This window comes from Cibotium barometz, chromosome 21 (genome assembly GCF_041138505.1).
Source record: "Cibotium barometz isolate CiBa-2024 chromosome 21, ASM4113850v1, whole genome shotgun sequence".
Lineage (NCBI taxonomy): Eukaryota > Viridiplantae > Streptophyta > Polypodiopsida > Cyatheales > Cibotiaceae > Cibotium > Cibotium barometz.
This window is the reverse complement of record NC_141066.1, coordinates 42,264,293-42,278,053: the sequence shown is the minus strand read 5'-3', so window position 1 is coordinate 42,278,053 and position 13,761 is coordinate 42,264,293. Positions and strand designations below refer to the sequence as shown.

Below are 13,761 nucleotides of genomic sequence, written 5' to 3'. Positions count from 1 at the left end.
TTCCATCCTTGCCATAGAGATGTCTTTGCCAAAGGCTGTTGCTGCTCATGCCTACATTGGCTATCAGATGTGCAAGTCAAGTCCTCATGCACACACTCCTTCCTTTATATTTTCAATGGTGACAGAGATTAAATGCTTCTTACTTCAAGCACAAGAGGGTGGCCGGTTGTCGTGAGCATGGGCTGCCTTATGATAGCACATGCCCTTTCGAGTTCATCATCTCTATCAATGCCTGCACTAGAGCATCGAACACTTACATGAAACTCAATTACTCAAACATGTCATTGAGAGACTCTTTGAACCTAAACTGTCATTCCCGCATGTTCATTGATTTGTCAAAGCTCTCTAAGGCCTTCACCCTCATCTCTTATGTTGGCATTAAAAGGTTGAAATGTTTTGTCTATAGGATGTCTAGAGAATCTTATTAAATACCTACATAAGGCTTGCCATGTGACAAGCCCACAAAAGCTTAGACTAAAGAAAACATTTGAAGGTTTGACTCAAAAACTTTTTCATTTTTGTATTCTTAGAGGAACGCTCTTTCTTTTGACAAAACCCATGGTAAGAGAAATAATTCTATATAAGAACATCAAGTCGATTCCATCGTTGAATTGGGGGCAAAGCTCACAACCCATTTGCACGCACACACCCCCACGCAGTATAAAATATAAGAGAGAGAGAGAGAGAGAGAGAGAGAGAGAGAGAGAGGATTCCATTGTTGAATTGGGGGCCTCACACCCATTTGCACACATGCACACCCGCGTAGTATAAAATGAGAGAGAGAGAGAGAGAGAGAGAGAGAGAGAGAGAGGAGACACCTATCTGTATGCATGCATATGTGTGTGTGTGTGTGAGAGAGAGAGAGAGAGAGAGAGAGAGAGATGTGAAAAGAACATACAAATGCAAAACAACCTTTGTGGAATCCCCCATTGTTCTCCCTCATTTGCTTCCAGCATAAGTCTCATGCCATGACCGTGTCACAGAGGTTAACATTTTACATATTGTTACAGTTTAATGTCTTCTAACATTTTACATATTGTTACAGTTTAATGTCTTCTACATACCTCAACAACACACAGGTTGAGTACTAGTATATTATAAGCAAAATAAAATTTGCAAAATTGGGGCTGGTACTTCATGAAACGTTTCCAAACGGGCAAACGCATTTTGGTCTAGCGGTGCCTTTCCCAGATCCACCACTCTTTACACGGACACAAACGAAACACCAAAAATTGGATGGGGACGGACACCTCCGTGTGGCCACAATGACCGTCCGGACACGGGACGTGGAGGGGAGGGCTGTCCACGGACAAGTCTGAAGCCCCCATAAGATGCAACTAATGAGAGCACATACACAATCCATGCCATCTTCACCCACAAAGCACACAGACGCACCATTGCGAATGATTAGATGGCTCATATAGAAGTTGGGCTGCACGAGCATAAAAGCATTGCCATACATAGTCATGGAAGCACTCTATCGTAGTTCAGTACCTTTCCCATCCTCCAATTGTGAACTGCTTACATCCAGCTTGTATTTCTCATCCTCCAATTCAATTGCTCATATCCAGCTTGTATACACACGCACCATGTGCATGGTGCATATGTGCACATTATGTGAATCAATTTGGATTTGGCATGTGAACCAAATCAACAGTAACATATGCAGTCTTACACATCAAACTCAACTGCAGCATTGTTACTGGAGTGTGGCTACCGAGGTCTTGCGATCCGATCCGAAAATCTGTAGTTGAAACTAGGGATATTAAGATGTGTGCATGGCTATGGTCTTCTCATGGGTAGTCGAAACAATGTGCTGGCTAAAGCAAGCTTTATTGAAATCTCACCTCAGTACCCAGCCCTTTTGCATATATATTGCTGAAGAGCTCTGCTGGATCAGGCTGAGGACTCTCCTGTAAAACCAAAGATTCCCTTCAACAAAACCCAATATAATACATACGCATACATACATATACACATACAAAACTTAATATAATACACATGCATACATACGTACATATACACATACATTTTCTCACAAATAAAAGTTTTGATCCTTTGCTTCTGCAACCCAATCAGTTATAGATAAAAGCCCATCATACTAGTGGTAAAGTTAAGAGGAAAAGAAAAAATATCAATTCCCCACCTTTGCCTGAGCAAGAGCCTCTTCAACTTCCTTCTTTATCTCTTTCTCAATACTCTGTAATCAACCCAATAGTAAATTACAACAAAACAACACCCAACTCATGAAGACGTGTATTTATCTGAACTAACATTACATTACCCAACTCATGATGATGTGTGTGTGTGTGTCTCCAAGCAACATTGCATTATGTGTGTAAGGTCTGGGCTTTTCGAGAGGCCTGATGGTATACCTTCTATTGCGCAACTAATTCCTAGTTGATGAGAGGACTCCTCTTAGGGCCCCGCATGCCCTTTTACAAACACCACACCCCACACACACCCGCGGGCAACATTACAAGGTATTATCATTCGGGGAAGCCAGCAGGGTTTGAACCCATAACGTCGGGCATATCAACCAAACACCTTAACAACTGAGCTTTCGAGAGGCCTGATGGTATACCTTCAACTCTTCTGCTGTAGCTATCTCTTTTTCCAGAATCAACTTCCTCATTTTCTCAATCGGGTCACGTTTCTACAACATAACCAGTCAAATGTGTAATAGCCAAAAAGTTAGCAGCAAGGAAAGAAAACCACCCCCATTTTTGCACAGTTTAGGTTCACTAGAGTACCCTTCTAATTTCAGCAATCTCATCCCTGGTTCGGTAGGTACTTCCAGGGTCTGACATTGAATGGCCATGATATCGGTAAGTATCCATCTCAATCATCTGCATTTCAGAAACCAAGGTGAAAGTCAGGAATTGCCAAAAGCACTATTTAAATGCTACGAGTGACAGCCAAGCGGTTAAGATCCCAGCCAGAAAAAATCAGGTGTTTCATTGTTATCTGCAAGTCGAGCACTTTGAGTAGAAATGGTAAGGATTGTGGGGGGTGAGTGGGGTACACCCAAACGGTCCTAAGACGGCATCTGCTGGATGACAGCTGAAGCTTACATGGCCAGACATCAGTAGGAGATGATGGGAGGATCAGACATCATCAATACCACAACCTCAATGCGTTCTCACATTGACAAATGGGCTTCAGCAAGGATGACTAGCAGTCAAAGACATGACTACGACTGGTTTATGAAGAACAACTCTTGAGGCCGTGGGAGCCCTGGGATGAAACCTGCATGAAATTCTCACTTAGTTGACTAGATTAGCTGAGAAAGTGCACGAGGATCCAAAGATGTGCAATGGGAATTTTGTGAAATTCCTGTGTGGGTTGCACACCTTTGACTCCCTGTGGTGGATGTGACCCACCTCCACCTTATAGACGGGCTGGGCACCCATGTAAACAGCCAGGCTGGTCAGTCAGCAGGTAGCGCTACAGGCAGACTAGGCAACTCTCGGGCAGAGAATAGGCCTGGTCCAACCAAATCCATGGGGCTCTATTTAAGGTGTCCCAGCCCCCCTCATGATCATGATCATGATCATGATCATCATCGAGTTCTACACCTTTACCTCTTCAGCAAGCAGCCACAAGTGATTGGAAGAGCAGGAAAAAGGATATGCAGTCAGTGTTTGCATCCGACCAGCAGAACTTGGGCTAAGATCAATAGCATTTGCCTAGAAGGCAGAATACAAAACACTGCAACAGCAGTAAAAGAAACACAACAGGGGCACTTCCTCCATGGCTGGCCGCTCACACACGGGGCCTAATCTGAGTGGCGACACCTGCCTCCCAACCTGGGGGGGGGAGAAGGGGTTTTATTGTCATCTTGAGACTGCAACAAAAAAGCTATCCGGTGGAGGGAAGCCCCCTTGCCGAAACTTCCATTTGCTCCCTACATGCCGAATAAACTGGGGCACCACGGAGAGGATGCTAGCCGGAGGAGGGGGGCTCCTCATGGGCCGACTCCGAGGGAGGGGTCTAGCCACCTCAGAGGGAGGACGTGGGCCCCGGTCCTGCGGTATTCGGAAACCAATAGTGACATCATCTTGTCTGACCAGTTTAGTTTACTTGCCCAATTGACATGTTTCACATACTTTATGTATTCTATCCACACCAAACCTGTAACAATGTTTTGGGCCTGTGTATTTTTGTTTTGGGATTGTGTATTTTTCAACCGCCTATATATTGACATGTAAAATCCATTTATGTTAAATATCAATGTCTGCAATCATACCTGTGAGGCGATTTTGATGCCCAGTGGATTAGGAATGCATAAAGGCTTGAGCCAAAGGTACAAGTTCATCAAGTGGGCACATGGGTAGATGCTTTATTAGAATCAGGTAGAGAATCATCTCTTCTCTATATTATCTTAAGGAAGAGTTTCACAAAGCTACTACAAGGCAAAAAATGCAGGTTCGGGGAAGCGGAGAATTTGATTTTGGAAGCTTCAAAAAACGTGCAAAGCACGGGTTCCTAACTAGTAGAAGGAATGGAGGAGAGTATGGTGGGCAATCATACCATCAAGAATTGTATCTTCAGCCTATTCAAAGGCTCATTCTCAATCAAATCCAACAGTGGTTTTTGTGTGCTTATCTTGCCTTAATATTGCTCTAATCCTTGTGTAATTAAGTGTTAAATGATGTTCCTAATTACATCATGTTGAGGGTGTACTTTGAGCCTCCATAGTTGTCCACAGCTCATCTCTTCCTCATTATCTAACAGTGGTATCAGAGCCCTGGTACAGCCATAGCACCTCATCAAACCTGTGAACTGTTGCATTCACTGCATTTACCCCTTTCTGCTCTGTCAGCTCAAATCGGGGAGCTTTCTACTTGTTGCAAGTCTTCACTCACATCCTAAGCATCAGCACCAAGCTGAAGAATCACCTCAAAGGCAGCGGGATCCAGCAAACGAGTCAAATCTGCAGGCGGCGGCTCTCCAATTCTGATATAACTGGTAAAATTAAGCCTTGTATCATTCAATTCATAGTTCATGCATTATCTGCTTCAAATCTGAAAGCAAACCATCAAGGAATCAAGCAGATCTGATCGGACCTACAGTCGCCGACCAAAACTATGCCTCCAACTATGCGGACCAAAACTATGCCTCCAATCGCTCTTTGAGATTTTGCAATCGCCCGTGATCTTGAATCGTCTGATTCTGCAATCGCGAAGCTGTTCAATCGCTGCCTCCAGTCGTCGACTGTGCCTCAAATCGGCACAATCATTCAATCGCCGATCGCGGTTCAAATCCCCAACTATGCTTCCAATCATGCGATTGCACTCATGGATCGGCGACTCGACTGCTTCAGTCCAATCGGGCGATTCTTCATTTCCAATCGATTTCTCAATAAATCAGTGATCCTCTCTCCTCTCTCTCTCTCTCTTCACCTACTGGTTGTATGCCCGCAGAACTCCGACCGATTGAGTTGGGCTTCTCCTCGTCAGATGGTTGGACAGAAGCGACATGGTGCGCACTCTAATAGTCCTACTGCTATTCAATGTCGATTTGATTTCTGCACCAATTGATGATTTCTCCTCCAATTGACTGACTGCTTCTCCAATCGCCGACTGCACTTGCCGATTGCTGATTGGTGATAAATGATTGCACTTTTTATTTTTCTGTGTAAAGAGTTCATGTTAAAAGACATGGTGGAGTCAAGATATGTGAGAGATGGAACAAAACTCAAAAGATAAGAGAGCTAACGATTGCACTGTACAAAGAAACTTTGATTGATGTGTTGTTTAGAAAGTAAAATGTCTTTTTGTAGGCTAGAAGGCAGCCTTATCTTTTGATACATACAAAGGACACATGTCAACACACACACAAATGGCATGTGGCACTCTTTTATCTTATCCATATATAAGGGGTGTTCACACCTAAGCATGTGTTCACAAACTCACACATGAATGAGGTTACACACATAGGGTAGACATAGGAGATGGACACGCACACATACGACTCAGAGCGAAGGTGGAGTGACATGAGATAACCTTCATCATGCTCTATGATGGCCTCCATACTACACCATTCACACAGCTTGTACATCATTGACAGCATATCAACCATAATTTCACCAACCATGCCAGTGGTGTAAGTGCAGAGCTATCATCCTGGTGTGTCATCCATATCCGTACCATTGATGATTGTTCTACCTGAGACTTGGGTCTTCAACTCGGAAACTTTCTTGTGGGTTGTAGACCTAAACTATGTTGGGATCTTAGCCAATTAGCTGCTTGAACACTTGTTCAAATAGATTGTTATGGTGCACCCTAACCCTCCTTGAAACACATCCAAAAAGAGATTACCTAGTGAACTGCAACTGTCGTGTGAGGATCTTTCCAATGGCCGAGCTCGTAACCCTTGAGGTCTCCAAGCTCTACAACTCCTTGAGAAGCAATTCCAGTGTGCCTCCCGCAAGCGTTGTCACACCGCCGCGTCGCACTACGGGTCCTCGTCCCTCCTCTCACCTCACTTTACTCACACACACTCGCTAGCATGCATTAGGAAGAGAGATTAGCAAGAGCAAGACTCAATTGCACAATGGGAGAGTATGTTGTATTATGAGAGATATTCACTTATACACATGGCCATAAGTGTTGACACTCACTTAAATTGTGGCCGACCGGGCACTTAGGCTCATAAGAGGCCTAATGCTATTACAATGACTACTCTCATAATATATCCATGAAGTACATCACTTAGGACTTCATCCTAACTTGCTACCACATGCTCTTGAAGTGGGAATCGCCCCATAAATACTCCGTCACACCATTATGGGAGCCCGTCCAAGTTGTAGCTTTGGACACTATTGCTTCATATCTACCGTGACACCTTGATGTAAGATAATGGCGATAGAATTGGATTAACATCCCCCCTTCCTGATGGCGATTACGTTGAAGACCTTTGTGTAGGGAGAATGAACAAGCTTTGTTGATGGCTTTGATGTTGAGTGACGTTCAATGGTCTTTGTTCCTCCGAAAGAAATAAGAAAAGCTAGTTAATGAATGAAGAGGTTAGTGGTATATTGGGAATTCCTAATGGGGTGGGGGTTTTTGCGAATGATTGCATTTTTATATTTGTGTGAGCTCATTTTTTTTCTCAATTTGTTTTTGGTAATCATCGCGGCAAGGTTACATGTGATTTTTGTTAGTGGGGACACTAAGAGATGTTAATAATGGGAGAGAAGAGCGAGAAGGATCCGAAGGAACGTACACTTAATCATCAGAACGAGATGGTGATTCTTAGTTCCTCATTTGATTCATTGAAGGCGACATTCATCATTTGAAGTAATTGGCTTTTGATGATGTCTCTTTGTATGGCAAGACTCTTCTCAAATATTGTTGAGAAGGACCTCTTCCTGTCTTCTGTCCTCCATGTGCTTTTTATGTTTTGATGTATATTTAAGTGTTCTTACGAAGCAACTTTACATGAAGTACAAGAATGGCTCACCCTAACCCTTCTTGAAACACATCCAAAAAGAGATTACCTGGTGAACTGCAATTGTCGTGGAGGATCTTTCCAATGGCCGAGCTCGTAACCCTTGAGGTCTCCAAGCTCTACAACTCCTTGAGAAGCAATTCCATTGTGCCTTTCGCGAGCGTTGTCATACCGTCGCGTTGCACTACGGGTCCTCGTCCCTCCTCTCACCGCACTTCACTCACACACTCACTAGCATGCATTAGGGAGAGAGATTAGCAAGAGAATTAGCAAGAGCAAGACTCAATTGTACAATGGGAGAGTATGTTGTATTATGAGAGATATTCACTTATATACATGGCCACAAGTATTGACATTCACTTATATACATGGCCACAAGTGTTGACAGTCACTTAAACTGTGGCGACCGGGCACTTTAGGCTCATAAGAAGCCTAATGTTATTACAATGGCTACTCTCATAATATATCCATGAAGTACATCACTTAGAACTTCATCCTAACTTGCTACCACATGCTCTTGAAGCGGGAATCGCCATAAATACTCTGTCCACACCATTACGAGCGTCTGTCAAAGTTATAGCTTTGGACATTATTGCTTCATATCTTGAATGTATAACCCTTTGGTGTATCTACTGTGACTCCTTGATGTAACATAATGGCGGTATCTCTTGTTAATCCTAGAATTGGATTAACATCCCCCTCTTTTTCTGATGGCGATCGCGTCCTCCTAATCGCGTTGAAGACCTTTGTGTGGGGAGAATGAACAAGCTTTATTAATGGCTTTGATGTTGAGTGACGTTCAATGGTCTTTGTTCCTCTGGAAGAAATAAGAAAAGCTAGTTAATGAATGAAGAGGTTAGTGGTGTATTGGGAATTTCTAACGGGGTGGAGTTTTTTTGCGAATGATTGCATTTTTATATTTGTGTGAGCCCTTTTTTTTTTGCTCAATTTGTTTTTGGCAACGTTGGCAAGGTTACATGTAATTTTTGTTAGTGGGGACACTAAGAGATGTTAATAATGGGAGAGAAGAGAGGGAAGTATCCAGAGGAATGTAGACTTAATCCTCAGAACGAGATGGTGATTCTCAGTTCCTCATTTGATTCATTGAAGCGACATTCATCATTTGAAGTAACTGGTTTTTGATGATGTCCCTTTGTGTGGCAAGACTCTTGTTAAATATTGTTGAGAAGGACCTCTTCCTGTCTTCTGTCCCCATGTGTTTTTTTATGTTTTTATGTATATTTAAGTAGTCTTATGAAGCAGATTTACATGAAGTACAAGAATGGCTCACTCTAACCCTCCTTGAAACACATCCAAAAAGAGATTACCTGGTAACCGCAGTTGTCGTGATGAGGATCTTTCCAGTGGCCGCGCTCGTAAACCTTGAGGTCTCCAAGCTCTACAATTCCTTCAGAAGCAATTCCACTGTGCCTCCCGCGAGCGTTGTCACACCGCCGCGTTGTACTTCCTCTCATCTCACTTCACTAAAACACACTCACTAGCATGCATTAGGGAGAGAGATTAGCAAGAGCAAGACTCAATTGCACAATGGGAGAGTATGTTGTATTATGAGAGATATTCACTTATATACATGGCCATAAGTGTTCACACTCACTTAAACTGTAGCCCGCTGGGCACTTTAGGCTCATAAGAGGCCTAATGCTACTCTCATAATATATCCATGAAGTACATCAATTAGAACTTTATCCTAACTTGCTACCACACGCTCTTGAAGTGGGAATCGCCATAAATACTCCGTCACACCATTACGGGTGTGCATCCAAGTTGTAGCTTTGGACTCTATTGCTTCATATCTTGAATGTATGACCCTTTGGTGTATGTACCGTGACTCCTTGATGTAAGATAATGGCAGTAGCTCTTGTTAATCCTAGAATTAGATTAACATCTTCCCCTTCCTAATAAAGGCGATCACGTCCTCGTGATCGCGTTGAAGATCTTTATGTGGGGAGAATGAACAAGCTTTGTTGATGGCTTTGATGTTGAGTGACGTTCAATGGTCTTTGTTCCTCCGGAATAAATAAGAAAATCTAGTTAATGAATGAAGAGGTTAGTGGTGTATTGGGAATTCCTAACAGGGTGGGGGGTGGAGTTTTTTGCGGATGATTACATTTTTATATTTGTGTGAGCCCTTTTTTTTTGCTCAATTTGTTTTTGGCAAACATCGGCAAGGTTACATGTGATTTTTGTTAGTGGGGATACTAAGAGATGTTAATAATGGGAGAGAAGAGAGGGAAGGATCCGGAGCAACGTAGACTTAATCATCAGAATGAGCTGGTGATTCTCAATTCCTCATTTTATTCATTGAAGCGACATTCATCATTTGAAATAATTGGCTTTTGATGATGTCCCTTTATGTGGCAAGACTCTTGTAAAATATTGTTGAGAAGGACCTCTTCTTGTCTTCTGCCCATGTGCTTTTTATGTTTTTATGTATATTTAAGTGCTCTTATGAAGAAGATTTACATGAAGTACAAGAATTGAGTCAAATAGACTCTTATTAAACTGCTTTGTGTTGAAGTAGCCACTTGTTGGTGAGGTTTGAAAGAATTACGTCAACTTGCAAGGCTAATATAGATATTTTCACTAAGGATTGAAGTTCATTGATTTGTGAAGATGGTGACGTCTTTTGGAAAGATTTATAATTTGAAGAAAAATTCCAAGCAATGGGTTATACCATTGACCAGGCTTTCGCCCACCATGGCTTCCCCATCCAGAGCGATACTTAGAAGTTGTCGATGGTGAGACTTTGGTGCAAATGTTCTCCAGTGCATGAGTATGGATATGTACTCATGGAGTAGCTACCACATTAATTTAGCCAAAAGAATAATAAACAATAAGCTTAACAGATATATAATGGCTATTGAAGATCGTTGAGAAGGTGTTAATGCGTGATATGGCTTAATCAGTGATGAGGCTTAAATCATGAACATGCAGGTTCTTAAGTAGAGACCATAATTCGTAGTGAGAAACCCGAACTCATGAGATTGTAGGTTTTTTGGCCGTGAAAGGTTATTCCGTGAGATGGCCTAATTCGGTGAAGTTGCAGGTTTTGACCCCGAGAGTTTTTTTATTTTATCTTATGGGTCAGCTAGGCCATGGCTTGCGAGCAACATCTTATGCACTTATTTCTCACATCCAGAGGGGTGAAAAGAGCATTGTTATTTTGTCCTTAATGCACTCATAAGTCTCCGTTTTGCAGATGTGGGTATTGATTCTTGAATTTGTTGCTCAGATGTTGTCGTAGAGAAGATTGCTGATTGTTTGCTTGAACACACAAGCTCTTGTGTGAATGCACAAGAGTTGTTGAGTGATTTGCTTGTCGTTGCTTGGGCCTCCATTCTTGTCGAACTTTAGGTAAAGTTGTTGGGGTTGAAGTCAGTGTGGTGAGGCTTTCTTCACATTGTTTGATTTTGGCAACCATATGATGGATTTACTGTCACCAATTGGCCGACCATTTGGTCCATCTCCAGTTTTTGCGTCTCATTCACTTGAGGCCAGGCCAGTGTCTCATGTGAAGAGGTCAGTATTTTGATGACATGGACGGGAGCCAGGCTAGTGCCACCCGTGTGTTAGCAGGATGGTGTCGTATGGACGGGTGCCATCCGTGTATGACCTGGACTGTGTTCGATTGGGCATGGTCACCCACCACACCCTTTTTGAACTGGCCACCCACATGCAAGCGTGGGGGGGCCAGCCAAATCAAAGTGTTAACTCCACTTTATTTTTTTTATTAAAAAGCCTTCACCTCCATCATGGTACCACCAGGCGATTGGCTTCCATCATCTTTCGAAAAAGAAAAAAAACAACCCGGCGATCACCTTCTTACGTAAGACAACCGGCGAGCGACCATCTCTTCGCAAGCTTTCTGAGGCGGCTGTTTTCTGAGGCGGCTGTTGAACTACTGCGCATACTCATCTAGGCGACTGTTTGCAACAACCAGCAAGCAACCAGACAGCTGCACCTCCCCAGGCTACGCATGCCCCTTTGGCGGCTGTGGTGGCTGTGCACCTCCAGACAGGCAGCCCAACAGGCTGCGCTGCCTGCCACAGCAGGTGGCTGTGCGCCTGTTTCCAGCCAGCAGAACCCTCCTCTTGCAGGCTGCAATTCATCCCCAGCAGCAGGCGGCTGTCCTTCACAGCAGACGGCTGCCCTCCGCCTCCAGTGGTGGGCGGCTACCCTTTCCTCTTGCAAGCAGCTGTGTGTGTCCACTCCCTTCATAACAGGCTGCTCCTCCACGCCATCTTCTCTCCACGCTGCAGCCAGGCCTCTCCTCCCTTGTAAGTGAGTACTCCTTCTCTCACAGCAGGCGGCTGTGGTCTTTGCGGCGGTGGTACTTGTCCTGGTGGCTACACTAAGTTTATCTACAAGGCGATTGTGCAATCTCAACAAGGTTGCACATCTTCTCCACTGGCGACTACAAGAGGCCTTCACATCTACTGGGTGGCCACATCTTCTACACAAATACCACGGGTATTGGTCTTCTATCTGCCATCCACAAGTAAGTGAATTTCAGATTTAAGTAAAGTATTTTGTGTTAAACCTGATAAGGGATTCCCGACTCCCTATACGGCCAACACCCGTTCGGTGCCAGGTAATCCAAGCTCTATTGGAGAACCTCGGTCCAAAGGTGCTGAGATCGGGAGAGCCATGCGTTAGTGCGAGAGCGCCTGTTTGTGCGTGGTCTTGGAACACCAGTGAGGCTCTCTCCGCGGAGTCCAGTGAAAGCACAGGACCGTAGAGACTGGACCACGCTAGTGGTCGTTCTGCTTCGTGTATCTACTTCGAACGTCGACTTCGAACATATTTGTTTGGTACTGTTTTCATATGTACATGGACATCATCTGGTTCTTGGAACCCATGGAGCATTGTATTTGTTAAATACTCCCAATAAATATATCATATATTGAGGGGGGGTCGGCCCGTTCCGGCCCCAGTGCTGGTGTCCATCTTTCCATTTCATTTTCATTTCAATTTCAAGTTGTATTAAGTTGTCCATTTCAAATTTGTGGTTTTAAAGTTGTGCTATTAAGCGTGTGGGTGTCCAATGGAGTCTTCTCACTTGACGGGATCGGTTTCATTGGTATCAGAGCACGGTTGTTTCCCTCTTTCTAGTGGGGAAACGAACCTGTGTACTGGACATCCCGCTTTTAGCACACTTTAAATACAATGGACAGCCAAGGTAACAAAAGTGCCAAATTCGAGGGATCCATCTAGTGCCTCTCGTGGGTCTGATGCCCTGCGAGGAAGACAAGCCCCTTGAGAAAGGGTTAATGATAGTGAATCAAAGAGTGGTCAACTATCTCCAGGAAAGACAGTTATGCTTGAACAAGAGCCTAATGCTATGAGGACTGAAATGGAACATATGAGAAAACTTTTGCAGGCACAAGAGCAAGAGTTAAAGTTTTTGCATGAAGATTCCCATGTGCAAAGTGCTATTGAAGCTAGAAAGGCTGATGCAATGGTAGATGTAACTTTTGAGTCCATGGCACGGGAAGTGGGCAAGAAACCAAGGGAGTTGGCACTTGCCTACCTTCTCCACAAAGATGATATTAAAGAGGGGGATGACGGAGAGCTGAAATTCAGAAATCCACCTCGTTTGAAGCATGTAGATCCTGCATCTCAAAGGCTGAAATCTTTAATGCAAAAGGAAGAGGTGACAGTCACCTCTCGACATGCATCTTCTCCACAAGGCACTAAGCCTGACAGATATATGTATGCTAGTGCTCATGGAGGGCATGAAAGTCACATGCATGCAAGACATGTATCTCATGGTAAGGTGACAGGTTTGCTTCCAGAAAAATTTTGCCTTATGAGTTGTCTCATGGAGAGACATTGCCATATGCAGGTAAGTCACATGCATCTGAGTTTCAAGTTCATGGAGCACATGCCACCGTGCCTCATGAAACTTCTATGACGGCCCATGGAGCCTATGCAGATAGGGCTGTCCCGTTGGATAAGGGGAAAAGAAAAAGAGACGACTATGAGCCTCATGCCAGGAAGCTCAAGGAATTCAAAGCAGGTGACAAATCTGTTAAATTTGATGTCTTTCATGGTGAACATGGTGCTTCTAAAGTGTTAGCATTTGTGGCACAGTTCGACATTGCTTTTAGCGATGAGGACTTTACTGAAAAGTCAAAAGTACGCCATGCTAGCATGTTTTTGAAAGGGACTGCTGCACATTGGTGGATCACTGAAAAGATCACCAAGGATCCCATTTCCACTTGGAAGGAATTCAAGGATAGATTCTATGCTCAGTTTTTGCCACCAAACGCGGAGCAAACTCTC

General features: G+C 43.8%; 1 protein-coding gene across 1 annotated transcript in view; it reads right to left on the bottom strand.

The window, feature by feature from the left end:
* Nucleotides 1-933: 933 nt before the first annotated feature.
* LOC147627187 (pyruvate dehydrogenase E1 component subunit alpha-1, mitochondrial-like) overlaps nucleotides 934-13,761 on the bottom strand; it is a 31,020-nt gene continuing 18,192 nt past the window's right edge. Inside the window, exons 5-9 of the mRNA XM_086815813.1 lie at nucleotides 2,754-2,849; nucleotides 2,585-2,656; nucleotides 2,147-2,200; nucleotides 1,848-1,913; nucleotides 934-1,744 (exon numbers count right to left, since the gene is read on the bottom strand). Coding sequence (XP_086671939.1) covers nucleotides 1,700-1,744; nucleotides 1,848-1,913; nucleotides 2,147-2,200; nucleotides 2,585-2,656; nucleotides 2,754-2,849 — 333 coding nt within the window. The 3' untranslated portion in view covers nucleotides 934-1,699. The remainder of the gene's footprint in view (nucleotides 1,745-1,847; nucleotides 1,914-2,146; nucleotides 2,201-2,584; nucleotides 2,657-2,753; nucleotides 2,850-13,761) is intronic.